At 34.2% G+C, this 22409-nt stretch overlaps 2 protein-coding genes across 41 annotated transcripts in view; both read left to right on the top strand.

Moving 5' to 3' along the window:
• pds5a (PDS5 cohesin associated factor A) overlaps nt 1-22409 on the top strand; it is a 485752-nt gene that overhangs the window by 235617 nt on the left and 227726 nt on the right. The gene's annotated exons all lie outside the window — the stretch shown is intronic.
• adgrl3.1 (adhesion G protein-coupled receptor L3.1) overlaps nt 1-22409 on the top strand; it is a 209680-nt gene that overhangs the window by 37366 nt on the left and 149905 nt on the right. For all 40 annotated transcript variants that reach the window (XR_015476579.1, XR_015476578.1, XR_015476577.1 and 37 more), the window contains 2 exons: nt 17415-17562; nt 19220-19433. Coding sequence is in view for 9 of the 40 variants with exons in the window: in XM_087237147.1 (XP_087093273.1) it covers nt 17415-17562; nt 19220-19433 (362 nt within the window). In the remaining 31 variants the exon portion in view is untranslated. The remainder of the gene's footprint in view (nt 1-17414; nt 17563-19219; nt 19434-22409) is intronic.

Below are 22409 nucleotides of genomic sequence, written 5' to 3'. Positions count from 1 at the left end.
GTACTTCTGCACTCTGCATATATAGAGATATAGATGGAGATATCTTTAGAGTTTTAGCCATGGAAAGGTTTACCTATTACAACCCATGCAGTGTTTTCATCCATTGATGAATTGGAATAAGGAATGCTCACTTCGGCTAATTTTGTCAACCAACAACCACTGCTCGTTAACCATATATTAATCATTAACTGGTGAGATAAATATTTAATTATTATTTAATAAAAAAAAACTGACTTGACTATTTTGTGTGACACATTAGATATTGCATTTTAAAATACTGATTTATTTAAACATGCAAACATATTAACAGCAGAACATAACAACAGAGCATCTTCACGCACATGCAATGTTTCCAACAGCATAGAAATAAAGAACAAACTGAATAAAATAAAAAGGCATGCCCTACATAGTTTTCACTTAAATGACAAATTTAGATTACAAAACTAAAACACTGACTGAATCCTTTTAAGATCCGGCATATGCTGTTTGTCCAATTGTATGTTTTTTTTTTCATCGTCAAATAAAAATAGCAGACTACCTCAAACCCATCGCTCAAAAAAATAAGCATTTATAATACATTGCTCTAATTCTTATATCACAAACCTCTGTCAACATTCATAATATAAGTAATTAAAGATTATGTCTTGAGCATCTGACTTTACCTTGGAGCTTCTGTGCTTTTATTTCATCTCACTCGCGGTTATTGTGCTTGTGCTGCATGTGATGAAAGACAATGAAAAAGCTCATATGTTGACTTTTTTTTTTGTAAGTATAGGCCACTATCCGCTTGTTAAGTGGTGACGTGCTTTTGACGTATGTAATACTGTTTGTCGGTCCAAGCCGCCATTCATTTGAGTGGAGAAATCATTAGTTTATGATCACGTTTTATTCCTATCACACATTAAAGTTAATTTTACATAAAGTCATAGTGTACACAACAATCTCTGGGCTTGCTGCATAACAAATACCAAACATTTTACAATAAAAAAAAAATTAATCACTTTCTGGCCATTGGATATTAGGCATGGACATATATACTGCGATCGTGATTTTCGAAAGCATTAAATTGCTTTGTAAACGTTTATTATTACCATTTCATGAGTCTCCCCATTCAGTTGAATAGAGCGCTTGGACCCGGAAGCCACATCGCGTGACGTCACACTTAACAAGCGGATAGCATATAACAATTTTGTTGTTTACATATGATAATGCATTAATTTTCATATACGTTTTATAAGCTGTAAAATGATAGATTCATGTTGTTGTTGTTGTATCATTAAGCAAAAATCAAGAAAATCTTTGCATTTATTTGATTCGTAGATTAGGCTATATAGGCTGTTTTAAAAATGGGTATGTTATAAGAACTATTAACAACTGTAATTTTCCAAATGGAAAAAAGGTTGGTTTGTTGGTTCTACACTAAATTATCAATAGCCTATTTACTGAGTTGATGAAGCAGATCCAGGACAGGTGCAATCAGTGAGTTAACAAATATGTGTTGCACATTTAGGGGCTGATCACACCGAACACACTTTTATGTTCCAAAAACGTAAAGTGCATCAACCTGCCTTTTTTGATTAAAAAAAAAAAAAAAAAAAAGAGGAAGCGCGGTGCTCTCTTTTTTGTTATATCACTTGGAAATGACTGGATCAGTGTTGATGTTGATGTTATTATAATTGTAATATTTAATATTATTGTGATGTTCAAGATTTATAAATTCTGGATAACTTGTCTCTCCTCAATCTTTAAAAGTTCTCCGTAGTCGTCTTGACAACACAAAACACTGCCTCTGCTTTCATTTGATTGAAGAATGAAAAAGACGTGACTGACGTAGTGCGCTTTTTCCACTCAGGGTTCACTTTTTTTTTCATCTGTGAGCACACAGGTGCAACAGCAAAAACGCGAGGCATGTAGGACGCCTGCAACCGTTAGTACACTAGCGACCTTTAGTAAATAATACAAAAGATGCCCCTCTCAATGCAAAAAGTGCATTCGCTGTGATCAGCCTCTTATGCAACCAAACTTTAAAAATATATTAAATTATATTTTTGAATCTTTTAACTGATCAGTTAAAAACGCACCCTTTCGCTTAACATTTAATGGGTTATTTTGAGCATCCCTAATTGGAATTTATAACCTTAAGGGATTAGTCTTACATGAACGCATCACCAAAAGGTAAATTATCAGCTGCAAATCAGAATGTATTATGGGCAAAGCAGAGTGAAATATGTAGAGAATGAACTTGTCAGAGCAAGATAATAGCTAGCGTGCCACATGGCTCACTATATAGGGAAGAGTAAATGATTTCTGACACAGATCTACTCAGAAATGACCAGATGGAGTAGACAGAATGTTACACAAACACTGGATTCAGACATACATGGTTGCCTTCCTACTATTGTGTACTGCCTACATAGACCGCATTTTTTAGAGTTCCTACCCAGCTTTTCCTTTTCTTTCTCTCTTTAAAAACAGCAGTTCACCATCAAAACCAGAACACAGAGCCTCATTAACACACTAAATTCTTTTGAATGTGACAAAATCATCATTTTTTTTTGTTAAATTAATGTAATGTATTATAAAAATGAATCATCAATGAAATGGTATTTTAGACAAAAAAATCTTTCAAATTCAAACTGTCTTTCTCTCTCTTCATTTCTTATTCTGTCCCTCTATCTCTCTGTCACACTGTGTGAATTTAGACACAGCATAAAATATGGAGGAGAAAACACGTAAATATTTCACCACTTCACCCGAATCCACAATAGTGAATATTCATCTTGAATATTTAATGAAATGGCCTTAATTATCAGCTCCATCATGCTGAATAAGGCTGCGCATATTGAGCACTTTAGTATTGCATAATTAGATCACATGTTGGCAGAAAATGTGACCAGCTGAAATGATCATTTAGATAATTTCAGGTCAATCAGAGGTGGTGTCACACAATTATAGTAATATAATGTTACTTGAATAAGTAGTACTGCATGATTACTCGATTGCAAAACATTTGGTTCTACTTTGAGCATAATATTTGTGCAAAAGCAAACCTTTAAGAGTGAAACTGCATGAATTATATATAAAAGAAAAAACATCTGCTGAGTTTAGTTTTAACTTCAAGGAACATCAAAGATGCATTTTTCTTAAGACGACATCTTTCAAGTGAGGATGAACACATTGGGCCTATTCATAAAGCCAGAGTAGGGCGAATGCGTCTCTAAATTGGGTATTCAAAAATCATTTGCTATTTAACAAATTTACCAATTCACTTTGGTTGTTTGGAATAAGACCCACTGAATGCCTCATTGACATACACGAGCCGTTAGAGATTGCTTTCAGAAAGAGGCTTTTATTATGGCACAAAGCAGTCTAGACCACCTTAACCTTTGGCCGTGTTAGAAAGTTAGACTACAAACCACAGCTTTAAATCCACATTAGCCTTGAGAAATCGACTACAGCCTTTTAAAACCTGAAGCTATGCTATTCCTTTAGAGTTTATCCACAATACTATCTATAAGCCTTTGCGTCTCTGTACACCCACTGGAAACATTCAGTTGTAGCATGTTAGCCAGTGGCTGAAGTAGTGTTTAGCCTGTAGCTGACTGTAGATGAATGTAGGGTGACAGGACTGTGCCAGTGCCCCACTCTGCCTACTGAAGTGCCCAGCAGACAGCGCATCAGAACAAAGCTCTTTTACAGTGAGTACAGAAATAAGAGCTATTTGGTATCTGATAGAGAAGAAGAATCTGAACATTTGTCACGTTCTGTGGCTTTTGTTTGTCCAAATGCTCAGCATTTATCAAATGAATTGTCTTTAATTACATTCTGTGGTGGAAATTACATTTGAAATGTTTTAAATGACACAGATAATCTTATGCCCAGAATTTTATTGAAATGAACAATTAAAAATAGATTTTGCATAATTTAATGAAATGCCATTTTAATGAAAAATGACACAGCAAATATATTGTTTTCAAAAGTGTTTTCTTTTTCTTCACACAGTTTATGTCCCTTATTCAATCTATGATCATTGTGGTCTTTTAGCCAGCCTAGTACTGCAATAAAAACCTCATCAAATTGTTGGATGTAGCGTGATTACAGTTGCAGTTAGTTTTCTGACCGATGCAGATTCAACACAAAACAAAATAGTTTTCGATTAATTCCTTAAAAAAATAATATTGCATTTTCTAATCGATGTTTTAAATACTATTTTTAATAGATTGAAAATCTGGGTCTGTGACAAGGGTCAAACAGTTAGATTTTGGACAAAAATGCATTTGTTTATGCATGCATTGGGATCTTATCAAAAAGAAAAACAAACCCACTGACATTAAACAAACATTCAAAACTGAAGCTCACCAAATGAAAATTACAGCACTGCCCAGCCAAAAGCAAACTCGCTGTTTGGATGTTGATTAGAGTTTATGATTGGATCTTTATTGCAGTTATTAATTTTTTTTGGCTTGGTATTTGGCAGCTTTTCTTTCTATCCTAACTGATGCAGCATGTAACTTTTTATTCCTCAACCATGTTAGAAGTCATACTGGCCGATAGACATCACAATGCTGAGCCAGCATCACGATCCTCCACCCAGCATCCGTCGCAGCAGCAACCTGCTTGCAAAAAAATACATAGGCCCCATTTACACTAATACGTCTTAGTTTTAAAATGGCTTTTTAGAACAAAGACGATCCACGTTCACACTGCCGTTTCATCTAGCATTTCTGAACAAATCTCAGTCCACACTATATGGCTGAAAACGCACATTATGTGACCACACACAAACTGTTGGATGTGCTACAGTGTGCGCACATCTGAGCTCCAGGCAGTCAACGGGTGCTTTAAGCACAAAACCCCAGAGAGTAGTGCACATCCGACAGTTTATCAAGGATGTACTGCTGGATGGCATCTCACTATAGGTGTTGAACGTGATGTTTAACTAATCTTATCTCTATCTAATGACTCTTCTGTCTTTTGAATCAGAAGAGTAAATAAGCGTCAGTACACTGCTTAAATCTTTCGCTTTCATGCTTTTACTTAGTAATTTTAGTAAAAACCTCAGATACTGTTGGTTGGTTCCTGTTGGTTATGCTTTTTTAATAACTAAGTTTGTCGGCACATTATAACAATACTGATCACTCTGCCTATTCATGCAAGAGTCCCGTGGAAAAAAGGATTGACAGGTGGTAATTTGTGTGTAACTTACCTTTATATATTAATGATTTGGTTATGGGTAAAACAAAGACCATGCAGAACAGGTAGTTGAAACGTTAGGCTACAAATAATTAATTTGTCATGAAATAATTAATTATTCATAATTATTTTAATATTATTTTTTGGGGTTTTCACCTTTATTTTTGATAGGACAGTAGAGAGAATTGAAAGGAAAGCATAGGGAGCAGAGAGAGGGGAAGGATCAGCATAGGACCGCAAGGCGGAATCGAACCCGGGTCGCCACACTAACCACTACACCACTGGCACCAACATAATCATTTATACATAATTATCATTTATCATTAAACATAATAATCATTTATAATTAATTCGCCGCCTATGACAACGATGCCATCGTCCATTGCGATGTTTTACATCAGACATCGTACGATGCCAAATTGGTCGACATCGCCCAACCGTAGAACTGACCATCCGTTGACCTGAAGTCCAGTCTGAAAGTCTGGATTAGAAAGTGGTTCTCTTTGGGGTCAGATGAAGAAGGTGTTCTTTTTAACAATACAAAATCTCAGCTAAATATGAACTCAACTCTTGGTGGAATTTAGCTTTGTGACATTGCCTATGATTGTCGATTCCATGCCATGATAAAAAAAAAAACTAAAGATGATCCTAAAGTTGGTCACTATCTGACCTTGAGCAGAAATAGCACTGTTAAATCTACCCCAGCACATCTCAGAGTAAATCAGTGGGGTTCAGGCCAACTGGTGGTCAGTTCATTAGTTATAATGAAGCCCTTTTTCACAACATGAGCCCAATGAGTCTTTGCATTTCCATCCTGAAAAAAAGACAAGACATACAGTATGTATTCTGATGATGTATTCTAAGAAATAAAAACCTATACACTGCATCAGTTAAGTTGAAAACAAATAGCTGACAAATATATAATAAGCCAAAAATATTTTAATCACTGCAATAACGATCCAGATGAAGGATTTGCTTAATTCTAAACAGCGCCTAGGCTGTGTAATGAAAACAAAACGAATAAAAAACAACCATAATGCCACATAAAAGAATAGTAAACAACATCATTCCAACATCTGACAGAGAATGTGTTTAAGACATATAGCAGATGGAGAAATAATCTAAAAATTAAATCATCCATTTACAATTACAATTACAATCAGGAACGATTGGACTTTTGTCCCTCATTGTCATTCACATTAATAGCAAATGCTATTCTCATCTCAATAAATTAGCACCCAATTGAGTGTCATGTTGCAGTATTTTAATGATAGTTTTAGGACAAACTCAAAGACATGTTTTGTATACTACCTTCTGCACTGTGCTGTGCCATATTCATACATTCATGTATAGTAGTATAATCTTTTGTTTGGGCACAAATGTTGTCAGTCTTTTATCATTGAGTTTGTTATTTTCTGTTTGTGCATATGTGTGTGTCAGAAACGGCAATAATCTGTTTGTACATGAATGTAGCTTTTTTGTGCATGTAAAAAAAAAAAGAAAATGTGCGCAGTGCTTTAGAAGTAGATTGTGGGATATAATAAAAGATAAATCAGAGAGACTCAGTCGTATTGGCAGTATGAAGAGTGAGCCGGAGACAGACACAGAATCTATTATGAGCAAAGGCTATAGGAACTCAGCCCAGTGCTTTCAGTGTGTGTGTGTGTGTGTGTGTGTGTGTGTGTGTGTGTGTGTGTATATGTGTGTTTGTTCCTTTGAGATTAATAGTGATTTCAGCATGGTGAATTCTGAATTATTGAAACATAGGGGAAATGAATAAAGATTTATGACTCTTTGAGGCTTGGAATACAGAAGTTTCATCTACATGCCCTCTATCAGAGCCAAAAGTCACCCGCACCATCATTAGAAATCTCTTTTTAATGTTTTTTCCCCTTTTTAATGATTGAGAGAAAAGCGATTAGGTGGGGCAAAGGGTGGGGTCTGCTGAAATCCGATTGGCTCATTCAGTGCATCTGTGATGCGATTTTATTGGTAATGGTGGGATGCCAGAAAGTCTCTATTGTTGAAAATACAGTAGCAAGATTCCTGAGTGTGCAGGTCAGCTTGAATTCTCTTGCATGAACTACAAATTCAGTGAACTCATGGGGATGTGAACCGCACAACCCATTCAAATTCTCCTTCGAACTCTCAAAGTCAAACATGCCAAACAGCAACTGCTAGTTGTCTAAAAGTTTAGTTGCTGTAGTGCATTCAGGCACATTGATTCTAGTCCAAAACTTTCACAACATTACAAAGCAAAATAGGGATAAGTTGATATTAGAATTCTGTTTTTTACCAATAAATGTTGAGCTTCTAATATTAAACCTCTAAAATCATTTTTTTGTCTACACTACAACATTTACAATACAGGTGAATGTAGCCAACTTAATGTAATTATGTCCATATTGAAATTACATAAAGAAGGTTTCTGGTTCAAGTTCCGACTGTACCCGTTGGTATTTTTTTTGTGGAGTTTGCATGTTTTCCCTGTGCTCATGTGGGTTTCCTCCGGATGCTCCTGTTTTCCCCATAGTCCAAAGACATGGGCTATTTTACTTCTGTGTTTCTATTCAGAATTTTGATATTTATATATATATATATATATATATATATATATATATATATATATATATATATATATATATATATATATATATATATATATATATATATATATATATATATATATATATATATATATATATATTTTTTTTTTTTTTTTTTTTTTGGTTAACAATATGTTTTCCGCAATTAGATCCATTTTGACAAATGTTATCCGATAGCTGACATGACACAGATATATTGTACATTCCTATAAAAGAGTCAGCAGTTCTGATATAATATATTTGTAATATTAGTGTGTTCTGAAGATTGAATTATATGCTGTATTGTCCCGAGTTAGGTCCAATCTTAATTCTATTTTTATACCCCTACCCTTTCCCTCTCCCCTTGGCCCTTGAAACAGAGTGTGGATCCTCTACTTCCGGGTGCAGCCATTGTGGCTGGTGTATTCTGGGAAATTTTCTTACCTATTGGTTTTGAGGGTGGTCCTGAAAAATCTCTCTTTTAAAGGGGGTATCTGGCCTTCCCCTTAGCCCTACACCTTTAAGCTAAAGAGAATTGGGTCACCCCTACCCCTTCAAATGACCGTGTGTAATGGAAAGGGCAAAGGGGTAGAATTAGGATTGTTGCTTAGTCACTAAAGTTCATTCTGACATTGTTTCCTCCTGCCAATTAAACGAAAATCCATGAACATTTTTAAACGTAAATGAAGACATTCAAGAACCAATGATGATTGTTTACAAGTGTTTTAATAATTTTTGATGTGCTCTCCAGTTGTATTGTGAAGATGCATTTAAGGTATTTATCTTACTATGTCGATCAACCATGCCGCACAAAACCAAAAAAAGGAGGGAACAAAAAAAAGAGGTCAGTTGCTTTTTCCCCCTGTCCTCATGCCACTGAAATGCACAATGAGGAATGTGAACAGAAGGGATGGGGAGAGAGAAAGTGATGGAGATATGACAGGACAAGGGGAGGAATGTGGAGAGCAAGATGGTGGGGGTTTACATGCTCGTGTTTTTTTAATTGTGTGCCATTACTGTTCAACTCCCTGATTTGAGGGTTCAGGCAGACCCTCATTTACAGAGAGAGAAGAAGAGAGAGAGAGGTTGCTGCTCTCATTACTGGACACACGGAGCTGCAGGGGTAGATGGGAGGTCATGCCATGCCAGACAGAAATTGCCAGAACGAGACCGAGGCATGCAAGCATCTCTGTGGCATAATTTATAGCCAAACTCTACCAAGTTCCACATCCCACAGCACAATTGAGTCAAAAACTGCCATGCGGCGTTATGGATTGTCAGACAGAGAGCGAGAGTGACAGCAAGCGTGTGTGTTGGGGGAGGGATTGGATATCAGCACGTACAGTAAACGCACTCGTAGAGTAAGTCGACTGCAGGAAATGAACTTGGAAATTGGCTAACTTTCACTTGTCAGTCTCTATCAAATATCGTTCCCTCTACTGCACCTCCCAAAAGTATTCAGACACTTCAGCCACACTTGAAACTGCGTGATTGGCATTGCGTTAGAAAACAGCACGTCACACCAAGTGGCGTTTGTTTTTAGAGAAACACAACCTGAGCCTACGTCAGATTTAAAACATATTTGCAAGGTTTTAAAGAGGTCATTTGCAAGAAAATGAAGTCTGTCAACATATAAATCTTTTTTTTTTAATTCTAACATTCTGTACTCAAAACTTTCTGACCCTCTAGAAAAATCCATTTATTGAATCTAAGCTGGAAAAATGCCTAATGTCACAGGGATGTATACATTAACGCATGAGCGCCCACATTTGCACGCCAACGCCACCTATTTATTGTTAGGAGGCTTTATCTGCTCAGTCATGGTGAGGTAATAAAGTAGGAGAGATGCAACTGTTTCCAACACAGCTTTCTAATTTCAATTGAATTCATGGTTATTTCTCTAGCAATTTTACAATATAGATTGTGTCAAAGAAGCTTAACATTGACGTTCTTGTAAATAAAAAATGTGTCAGTTCAATTTTCATAGTTTAAGTTCAGTTTACTTCAGTTCAGTGTGATTAAATTTCACTGCTGAAAGTACAAACACTGAAGAGCTAGTCCATCGATGCACAGCTCCTAATATGAGAATATGAGAGTAAAGTGAGGGAATGCTCTTTACTGAGTATACGTACTACGGATGGATCACGATTGTCTAATTGTTAAAAAAGAATCTACAATGGTTTTTGATTAGTTCATCTCCAAGGTCCAATATTAAATATAAGCTGAACAATATTTCAAGATATGGTAATTAACTGATAAAGCAAATGGCAAATATAAAACTATACACTTATTATATGACAACAAGAGGAAATAAAGTTAAAAAATACAATAAAATATTAAACATTTGTTTTTATTGTCAACAAATAAAACTCTGAATTTTACTATTACTATTTACACATTAACTAAAATGTGAATGGTGATAATAACTGAATGGCGATGATCAAGTTGATCAAATCAACAAGACAGGACGTGCGCAAAGCAACTGGGATTAAAAGACCTCTTAAGCTTGCTGTGATCATCAATCATCATCAAATGTGATCAAGAATCAGTTTTACAAGTTTAAAACAGTTTTAAAATAGTGCATGTTAATGAATTACAGCGATTTTACCGTCTTGATCACCACAGCAGTATATCAGTACAGTTATAAAAGAAACACGCTTTAGTCTTAGTTTGTGGACGTGTAAACGTCAGGTTTATTTTGTACATTAACATAGCGCATATCCATAGAGTGCATATTAACGTGTATCCTGTCACATTTGCTGTGCAAAAACAGTGCAAAGTTAAAGCCGAGGCGGAGATTGAGGCATACTTTGACAGATACGTAGAAACGGTGGGTGGAGAGAACTAGCACAGCCAACAAAAACAGCTACATTATGTTCTAATAAACACATTTTATTCTATCAAAAAAAAAAAAAATTTTTTTTAAAGTTTCATTCTAATATTTGATGTAATACAGAAACATTTTCATTAATTTTGGGATTGTAATTATGCTGTACAATTTTGGAAACATTGGCTCATTTATTAAAGATAGTATACAGCAAGATGTTTCTGTTACGTTTAAAGAAATTGTTTTGGTTTTTGTGAATCTGCCTCTACTATAAGAAATGCTTGTTTTGTTATAAATTACTTTTTTTTTTTGTAAATTTTATATCCACATATGCAAATTTACTTATATTAAACAATTTTTCCTTGTTTTTTATTTACAAGAATTTAGTCATTATTTACATTTAATTTCATTATCTGAAAACTCACACACTTACACACATGAATGTTCTGCACATTGATTAGTAATTGACTTGTATCCAACTACAGATTACACACACATCATGAGATCTTTAAGGAAGTGAAAAGCTAATGAGTGAATAACAGCACCCCTGACGGTCACCCACAGATGCCCACTGGTTAATCAGCATTATACATCCTAGAGTGGCCACACATTGGTTATGCTGAAGTAGCTAATTAGGTCATTAAGTGATTAAGATTAGCATATGGCCAAATGGATCATGCTAAACAATGACGCAATTGAGGAATTTGCTAAAAGCATGAGCATATTTTGTACTGTTAAATCAAAATTAGTTACTTAGTTGTAGATACGTTTATATAGAAACTAGATTTGACCAATTTTCAGCAAAATTAATATAAAATATGATCAAATTTAGTGTGATCACTTAATCTTTGACCAGTTTTACTAGTTGAAAAAGTGTTATTTCATCATTTTGTTTACACTGAATGACAGCTCATAATATACACATCATCATTAATACACAATTTCTTTTTCAAAACTTAAAAGAGGTATTTTTAATTATGTTTGAACTGCTGTTGTCTTTATAGTGCTTGTGAGTAGGGTCCGTTATATGGAGGTCAAAATCAAGATGTCCAATTTGGTGTGTGTTTACAAGTTTATAAAAGGGATTTTATGTACAAAGAATCTGTAAAAAAAATGCAGGTGAAGTGTTTATTAGGCATGGGACGTCAAGGTATACCGTGGTTTGGAAAAGTCAAGGTTTTATAACCACCAACATTTTCTGCTATACCGTTCCTAAGGTATGTGTAAGATATTTTATTTAGGTTCTTTTTAGTAATAGATCCAAAGATGCCGTTTTAAATTGTAAAGAAATCTGTGTTTTTACAGCAGAAGTCAATGATTTATTTGAACATTTTATCTGACATATTTACTGTTAAAAATATTTGAAATATTTCTCAAAAAATAAAAAATAAAATAAAAATTATATATATATAGGCACCATTGTCATTTAATGTAAAAACTGCTGGGTTCCATGCCATTCCTTCCAAAATTAATCCACTAAGTTAACGTAATTTTTTTGTTTGTTTGCAAATTTAGGCCAGTTAAACATAAAACAATCAAGTTGTCCCAAACAAACTTCAGGAACAAGCAGCATTATTAGCCCCGTTAAGCTAATTTTTATTTCGACTGTCTACAGAACAATCGTTATACAATAACTTGCCTAATTACCCTAACCTGACTAGTTAATATATATATATATATATATATATATATATATATATATATATATATATATATATATATATATATATATATAGAGAGAGAGAGAGAGAGAGAGAGAGAGAGAGAGAGAGAGAGAGAGAGAGAGAGAGAGAGAGAGAGAGAGTTTATTTGCTATTTGGCAAAGATCAAATAAATCAATTATTAGAAATGAGTTATTAAATCTATTATGTTTAGAAATGCGTTGCAAAAAATACAAATAAAATACATACAAAATAAAAATAATAGTATGTGTTTTTCTGACTCTATTAAAAATTGCCTAATATTAATTAAACATAAAAGTGTATCAAAGTTTATATTATTTTTACTGAAAAAAAATCTAGTGTTTTGATAGACAGTGGCAAAGTATAAAAATTGAAAATGACAATTAGGGTGAATTCGGGTTTAATTGGGACACATTTTGTCTTTGAGATGACCAAAAAATAAAAAATGGCCAGATGGACCTGATTTATTGTTTTGAGGCTACACAGTGATTCTTCAATAAAGTCACAAAAATTCTTGTTCTAGAAATGCCTGATTAGATTTTTTTAGTTTATAAAACTCTTTTTGTCTTTGAGAAATGGACAAAGAAAAGGGAGAGATTTTTGTTTTCCACAAAAGCCATACAGGTTTTGAATAACAAGCAGATAAATGCTAAAAGAATTTTCCTTTTTTGGCTGCCAAATCAGACGGATTGCTGAAAACAGGCTAAGAAAGAATAATTTGATGACTCAAGTAACATGGGCTATGAATGAATGTGGACATAATAATCAGAAACTTGCTCACACACTCACACCTATTCATATGATTGACTGGCTGATTGACAATTTACCATATACACAGGTTTCCATACAGTATATTTGATATTACTCAGAGATCTAAGATGCTGGCTCTTTTTACCAGAAATGAACTGGTAGCCTGATTACATGGTCATTTGATCACACACACACACTCTTTACTGGTACTGCGGGCATATGTCCATATGTTCATGTTTATAGCGTGGGACATCTGCTCGAAACCTTCCTGCTCACTTTAGTTAAGGAGCCATCAATCACTCAGACAAAGAAAGAGAGAGTGTTTAAGCTGAGTGTGTGTTTATGTGCATAAGGAAAAAAGATGGAGCGTGCAACTGTGTGTTTCTAATGACTGAGTGGCATTGTTGAGTGTTTATGTAAGTTTAATGAGACAGTGGCTGTATAGTGCTTTATTTTTAATAAGGTAAAGATGTTCAGCGCAGGCAGGCCATATATAACTATCTGCATGTGTGTGTGTGTGTGTGTGTGTGTGTGGGAGAGGGAAAGAGGACAGATGCATTAAGCTGTTGTAGGAGGCATTAACCAAGCTCCACATGTGTCTTCTCAGGAGTATTGTCTCTGGATTTTAATCCTATGCTGTAATGCTTCTGAATTTACTATTATACATTAAACAAATATGACCCATTTAGATATGCAGACTTTTAGAAGATAAACTGCCTTAAAATAAACTTTTTGTACTCTTAATTTGTAACAATATGTGTAACAGGACTGTACATAAAGAAAATAAAATGGCAGACGTCTTTGCCATAAGGCTGATTCCAGCATATATATATTTATACTTTTTACATTTTTGTTTGGAAAAAGGATGTTCTTGATCAGAAATAATGCAATTAACATAATATAAGTGATATTTACTTAATTAAAAAGTAAAAAAAACTGAATTATTAAATAGACAATGTTCATTCTATTCCCCTTTTAGATCTTCTTATGTTCATATATAATACCTTTGTGTACTTAATGTCTCTTAATATTCAATAGATTTCATGGTGTAAGATTGAAAATGGAAGGCAGATAAGAGTAGAGATTTAGAATATAGTACAATTACATTTTTAATGTGATGGTGTGACCTTCATATAAAAACCAAAGTTTTATTTTAAATCAAAGTCAAGTAAAAAGGTACATAAAAGTGTTGGAATTAAAATAGCGGTGTTCATTTTGCTTTTGACAGGTTATTAACTGGTTGCATGGTCATACACACACAACAATCAATAAACTCTATTAAATATTATGGATTTGTTTTTCAGTGTCATCGACTTCATTACACAGACATGATTCAGAGACCAGTATGATTTTCAAAAAAAAAAAAAAGGCAATTAGTTCAACGGGTTGAAAAAAAAAGTATCTTTTTTTTTTTCTTTGTGTGTGTGTGTGTGTTGTGAACTATTACCAAACATTCTTTCATTTAACAAATATTTTCATCATACAAAAAAACAAAAACAAACCTGAGGTACAATAATACTCAAACTAGATGTTTGTCGGTAACATTTTTTTAAAATTTAGTCAATGTATGCATGTCTTTCAGACCACTGACATTACTGGAAATCTTTGCATTCTGTTCTACTTCTGTTGTATCGAGCTGTGTGTGGGCACAAGAACACATCTTGTACTGAATGTTCTCAGTTTGGAGAAAAAGCTATTCTATTCTGTGACTATATATATATATATATATATATATATATATATATATATATATATATATATATATATATATATATATATATATATATATATACTAAAGTTGAAGTCAGAATTATTAGCCCCCTTTGATTTTTTTTTTTCTATTTCTATTTTTTTATTAAATGATGTTTAACAGAGCAAGGAAAATTTTACAGTATGTCTGAAATTGTTTTTTTTTGGAGAAAGTCTTATTTGTTTTATTTTAGCAAGAAAAAAGGCAGTTTTTGATTTTTTAAAAACCATTTTAGGGACAAAATTATTAGCCCCTTTAAGCTATTTTTTCCATAGTCTACAGAATAAACCATCATTATACAATAACTTGCCTAATTAACCTAGTTAAGCCTTTAAATTTCACTTTTAGCTATTTAGAAGTGTCTAGATCTAGTAAAATATTATTTACTGTGATCATGACAAAGATAAAATAAATCAGTTATTAGAAATGAGTTATGAAAACTATTATGTTTAGAAATCTGTTGAAGAAATCTTCTCTACGTTAAACAGAAATTTGGGAAAAACTTAAACTAGGGGCAAATATATGTATATTTGTATATATATATATATATATATATATATATATATATATATATATATATATATATATATATATATATATATATATATATATATATATATATATATATATATATATATACTTCTGAGTCAAATTTACTAAATTCAGAGAGTATTTGGTTTGTGGAGTTGCTTATTGTTCAATTTGATCCTGTGCTGAGATTTTGAGAGATTCAATGTATTATATTTCAGCTGATTATATTTCAGCTGACTGAAGTCAGTTGTGCTTTTCTCTTCTGTGCTCGTCATTAATGCTCAATCATCACCTAATTAATCCTTTCATTGTCTCATTAACTAACTAAACTTAACGTAAAGTTATGAATAAGATTAAAAAATGTATGACTTTGTAAACTAAGTAAATTTTACTCAGAGAATTTTGCTGTACACACACACACGCACACGCACACACGCACACACACACACACACACACACACGCACGCACGCACGCACGCACGCACGCACGCACACGCACACACGGGCACACACACACACACACACACACACACACACACACACACACACACACACACACACACACACACACACACACACACACACACACACGATAGTATTTATGATACATGTATTTCATATATGTATTTTAAATACAAAATAATATTTAAATGAAAATGGCTTAAAAGCTTGTATCAAAATACTTTAGTGTCTTGTATTTTTGTATTTTTAAAATACCGTAAAATACTTTGTAGGAAATCTACATTAAGACATCATGTAAATGCATCCTTTAATTGGTGCTTTGGATGGTATTGACTCTTCAGTTTAATAAAGAATTTAAAAATTCTCAGGAGTAATACTATACAAATAATAGTAGTTTTAGATGGATTGCTATCGCCGAATGCTTGTCGTTAATACAAACAACATAAAAATAAGTCCTACAGAGGCGATTCCTACAATACTTTATTAGCTGTTTCAAGTGCCAGTAGTTGTTCAGTAGGTGCACTGTAAAATTAATGAAGAGGAAAGATGTAAGCCTTAAGATGTCACAACATATGAAACAAATATTTAATTATCAAAAACTACTAATACAGTTTTTACATTAAGTATTGGATTCTCCTGGCCAAATTTGCTATCAAACATTGTTTACTTCACTGAGTCAGTTTAATAGGGAAGGGATTGATTAAATAGGTCTAATTGATGGACACGTTGTGACTGCTGTATTTTGTAAAAAAATAGGGTTTTTGGTATTTTAATGTATTTTTGCCCATTCCTGTATATGTATACATTTGAAGTCAGAATTATGTGCCCCCCTGAATTATTAGCCCCTTTTTTAGTTTTCCTCCATTTTCTGTTTAACGGAGAGAAGATTTCACATCATCACATTTTTATCATCACAAGATCATCACATTTTTAAACATAATAGTTTTAACAACTCATTTCTATTAACTGATTTATTTTATCTTTACCACGATGACAATAAATAATATTTGACTAGATATTTTTCAAGACACTTCTATACAGCTTGAAGTGACATTGAAAGGCTTAACTACTGTAGGTTAATTAGGTTAACTAGGCAGGTTATGGTAATTAGGCAAGTCATTGTATAACAATGGTTTGTTTTGTAGACTACCAAAAAAAAATTGAGCTTAAAGAGGCTAAAAAATTGACCTTGAAATGGCTTTAAAGCAATTAAAAACTGCTCTTATTCTAGCTGAAATAAAATACATAAGACTTTCTCCAAAAGAAAAAATATTATCAGACGTAGTAGTGAAAATGTCCTTGCTCTGTTAAACATCATATATATATATATATATATATATATATATATATATATATATATATATATATATATATATATATATATATATATATATATATATATATATATATATATACTGTATATATATATATACTGTGTATATATATATATATATATATATATATATTTATATATTTATATATATATATATTTATATATATATATATATATATATATATATACACACAATTGTGATTTTTTTTTTGTTATTTTGAACACTATGTACAAGAAAAGTGACGTTTAGCTGTAGCATTAACATTCTCTTTGCTCACTGTGTTTGTCCTTTCTTTTTTAGGTGTGCGCGTCAGAAAGAAGCTCAATGGCTTTAACGTGTCCGAGACGCAGCTTCAGCGAGTCAGTGCAGAGGTCATCAGGGTCATCGGCGGTCATGTGGTCCACACGCCTACTTTTCTTCTTCACCCTCTTCACACCCGTCACGCTCGGTAAGACGCACACTCTGAGGAAAAAAAGCCAATTATTCCCTTGTTTTGTTGTTTTCCAAGAGATGGATGAATAAGATGTCTTACTGCTTTTATTTGATTAGTTGGCCCCCCAACCTTGAAGTGCAAACTGTCAGATGAAGACGAGGCAAATGAGAGCGAAGCGCACAGCTCTGAAAATTCCACAAAGTTTTTTTTCCCCGTCTTATTAAAAGTTTTGGAAAGTATTAATTGAGACATCTCTTCTCTGAGCAATAAATGATTCATGAGCAATCACCGAATTTCACAACCGCTGCACATCCGTTATGATCAAAACATTCACACATACACGGCGCACATATGGGGGAGAGAAAGTGGAAACACACAAACAAAAACAACTCCAAAGCCTTTTAATAGATGGCCGCATTTGGCCAAACACCACAGTGAAGTATGAAATGCAGCCGGATGATTTTCCCGTGAATGAGCCATTTTATGAGCCGATCCATAACTATAAAAATTGCGTGTGAACCTGTTAAAAGTGTGTGAGATAGAGTGCAGATGTAAGAGGAGCTGACAGATCAATAATAAGAGATGCAGACGTCTAGACGCTGGATGTGTGTGCGCTCCGCGCCACATGCGACCCTGTGTGTGCTCCGCTCACTCCCTCAAGGGGACCTTTAGCATGGCGTTTTGAGCACACTAGGGAATTGGCCGTTGGGGGAACGTTTTCAAAACATCAGGGCAACGCTCAGCACAAGCGCTCCCTCATCGACGTTTTCTGTATCTCTGTAAGGCACACGTTCATTCAGCCGCTCTCCTTTTTTTCTCACTGTCATCGATTGCCTCTTTTCTCTGGCACTCACCTTCCACCGGTCTCAAGGGCGCTGAAACACAGTTCCACCTCGACAGCAGCCTTCCTGCCTGCACTCAATCCTATTTAATCCAATAACCTACATTATGCCCATAAGCCATTTCAATTCTATACATTAGCCCTGCCCACACTCTTATGCACAGTCATTTCTTTTGGCCTTTCCGTTCTCCTAGAATCAGAAGGGCTCTTGTGTGTGTGTGTGTGTGTGTTAAGTCTCAATGGAAACGATTGCGACGGTGATGGCTAAACGCTGGTTCCTGATTGGATGCTGATTTGGTGTTTCTGCTGTCAGTGCGTATGCTAATCGGAGGCAGCAGCAGAATGTGAAATTAACTCCTGCACACAGTCAAGTGTCATTCACATCCCTCAGATTAATTTCAGAAGAGCGAGTGTGTCTGCGTCTGTCTGTATGCAGTTTATTGTGTTGCCGTTTGTCTATGGCTATACGTCATGCCGGGAACAGAATGTGTTGCTACGGTAACAGGAAAAGGGTGGCGGTAAAGAATGTAATTTTTGATTTAAGTGTCAATGTGTGTGTGTGTGTGTGTGTTTGTGTGTAATTTAAAGAAAGGTTATTACCAAGGACAACATAACTAGATAGATGTGACTTTCGGACTCGCATGTGAGATCTTTCTATTGTATAATAAAAGAATAGTTTTGCTCTCTATAACTTCCTTTCTCCCCTTACATGAGATCCCCCCCTTAATACACTCAAAACTGGATTATGTGTGTGTTTGAGAGAGAAAGCCAGTGAATGAAAGATGAAGAACGTTCAGTTTGCTCATGTCATTTTTTTGTCTCTGTTTGCAGTTTTGAGTCGGGCTCCAGTGCCGATGGCTGTGGTGCGTCGAGAGCTGTCGTGTGAGGGTTATCCTATCGAACTGCGCTGCCCGGGCACTGATGTCATTATGATCGAGAGCGCCAATTATGGGCGCACAGATGACAAGATCTGTGACTCGGACCCCGCTCAAATGGAGAACACTCGCTGCTATCTGCCTGATGCCTACAAGATTATGGGCTTCAGGTACAGAGATACACTCACATGCTTTGTACTCTATTGTTGTCACAGTGTGTGCGTGCGTACGTGCGTATATGTGTGTGTGTGTGTGTGTGCACCTGTAGCAATTTACACACTGCAACTAACAAGAGTCTATCCACAAAGGATAACAGTGATGCAATATTAAATTAATTTAAATATGTATGTATGCATGTATGTGTGTATGTGTGTGTATATATAGATTTCAGCTTTGGCGGGTTAGACAGCCGTTTCCACTAGCCATTTTGGCAGGTTGGAAATAATTTTTACATTGTAGTTTTCTTAAAGTAGGATTCAACAATAAGAATGGCCCAATATGCGTGCAAATGTGATATTAGAATTGAGAAGCAGCATGACTGACAAAAATAACTGTGTTCGCGCGAGCAAAAACAGGTGAATAACTTATTAGAGGATGATTACTCGCGCGCACAGGTGAAGTGATGCGCGCAACAATTAAAAAGCGCGCGCCCTCCCGTTTATTTGCGCGAAACAACCGTGTGTAGAGGAAGCGCAACTGGTGCGATCGGTTCTCTTTGAAATAGACTAGACAAAAAGCGATGCTCGTGTAAGCAGCAAACCTTTTGTGTAAGCAGCAGCAGCATGCTTTTGTTTGAATTATTCTCAGGCACGTGATCATCCTTTCATTATTACTAGTGGTATGTTTTACCTGCTTTCTTTTGCTTACAATTATTTTGTTAATATAGTTTAATTATCATCCTTTGCAATAACATTGCTTTAATATGAGATCAACTCACTAACCGCTGTATATAAATATTAAAAAGTGCATGTATACAGCTATAAATTTGCTTGTTTTGACACATTTAAAAAGTGTGGCTAAGAAATAATTATGTCTTTCTGGTGTGGTCAAAGATAAATTTGGTAAATCCTTAATTTTGAGCCCTAAAAAAGTCATGTGAAATAAAAACCAATTGCAATGTGACACAACCCATTTGCTCATGCAAAGTGAGCAAGCTCACACACAACACACACACACACAGTGAAATAAATAAGGAGGCATGTGGACAACAAAACATCTAAATCAAGCCATTTTAGCATTTAGCAAGTCACATTTATTAATACAGAATATATTTTCCAAGCAACAAAATTGTGGCTAGTGAAAATGGCAAGTGGCTAGTAATGTTGGAAATCTACCAGCCACAGTGACAGTTTTTTTTACATTGCCCAATGATAAAAGGGGTTTTCTAGTATTAACATGTATAGTGCAATTTCTTTTTGTTTACCATTTTGTTTAATTGAATTTTTTATAAAAATTGTAATTGTAAATTTTATAAAATTCATTTTAACACCAACAAAACTGTCATTCAGTGTAACAAAAATATAAATATTTTAATAGTTTAAATATCCAAATATTTTTTTCAGCATTTTAAGAACAACAGTCAAATTGATGACATAAAAAAATGATAGAATACATGTAACTTCACAATGCCAATTCATTCATTCGTTCATTCATTCATTTTCCTTAGGCTTAGTACATTTATTTATCTGGGGTCGCCACAATGAAATGAACCACCAACTTATCCAGCATATGTTTTACACAGCGGATGAAATGCTATACTTTTTCTGGTAACACTTTATTCTGATGTTCCATTTAAATATTAGTGAACTGTGTGCTTAATATCTGCTGACACTGCTCCTTCAACAGACATTTAACTGACTATAAGAAACTTTGCAAGTACATGTCAACTTACACTAACCCTAACCCCAACCTAACAGTCTACTTATAATCTAATGAGAATGTGTTGGCAATGTAGATGCAATATAACTTAAATTTAACAAATAGACCATCAAAATAAAGTGTGACCCTTTTTCCAATTTCTAAACTTTCCTATTTCTTAGCAAATTGTTTTTCTTGACTCTAAATTATTATTGATACATTGTTTAATTGTTTAATGTTTTTATGTAGATAAATTGTAAATTTCATTTGATTTATAGACAGTAAAATGAAAGATTTTTCAAGCAAAAAGAAACTGTTCATGTAAAATAATGTGTTGCCTCTATTTTTTTATTTTTACTACATAATTTTAATGATATAAATGTTGTTATTAGTAAATAAAGCATTTTCAAAGGGTTTTCATTAACTTAAATTAAGCTGAAATAATGACCACAAATAACACATATTAAAAAATATTAGTTAAAATAAAAATATCTAACTTAAAATATAAAAATATAGGCTAATTTAAAATATTAGTAGTTATTATAATAGATTATGAATTATTATAAAATCACAATGGCTGCAACAATTTGAGTTTGAAAATGTTTACCTAATCATGTCATATAAAACTAATATTAATGCTAGTAGTACAATATATATTAATACATTAGCACTTAAATTCTGTGTGAAATCTAAGTTTACAACATTTATTTTGCTAGCTCACATTTTTATATTCTGGTGAACAATTAATTAGTGCAAGTTAATTCGATGTCACCTCACAGCAAGATGGTCGCTGGTTCAAGCCTCGGCTGGGTCAGTTGGCATTTCTGTGTGGAGTTTGCATGTTTTCCTCATGTTCAAGTGGGTTTCCTCCATGTGCTACGATTTCCCTTACATTTCCAAAGACATGCGGTATAGGTGAATTGGGTAAGCTAAAATTGTCTGTAGTGTATCTGTGGGAATACAAATGTATGGGTGTTTTCCAGTGATGGGTTGCAGCTGGAAGGGAATGCTTATTAAAACATATGCTAGATAAGTTGGTGGCTCATTCCGCTGTGGTGACCCTTGAGTAATAAAGAGACTAAGCCAAAAAGAAAATCAATGAATCATAAATCATAGTCTGACTGTTTACCTTTGCTTTTGGAGTAACGGTCCTTCTCTGTTGTCGTCAGCTTTCTGGCTCCAGCCACAATATTCTTTACCATGCTACACTTACCTCAAGTTTGCTACAAGAAAATGATTTGCAAAATGAAAGCTGCACCCCCTACTCAATATTCCATTTCAGTTGGAAG

Source organism: Danio rerio, chromosome 1, assembly GCF_052040795.2.
Source record: "Danio rerio strain M-AB ecotype USA chromosome 1, GRCz13ab, whole genome shotgun sequence".
In the NCBI taxonomy this organism is placed as follows: Eukaryota; Metazoa; Chordata; class Actinopteri; order Cypriniformes; family Danionidae; genus Danio; species Danio rerio.
This window is presented reverse-complemented; position numbering and strand designations above follow the sequence as displayed.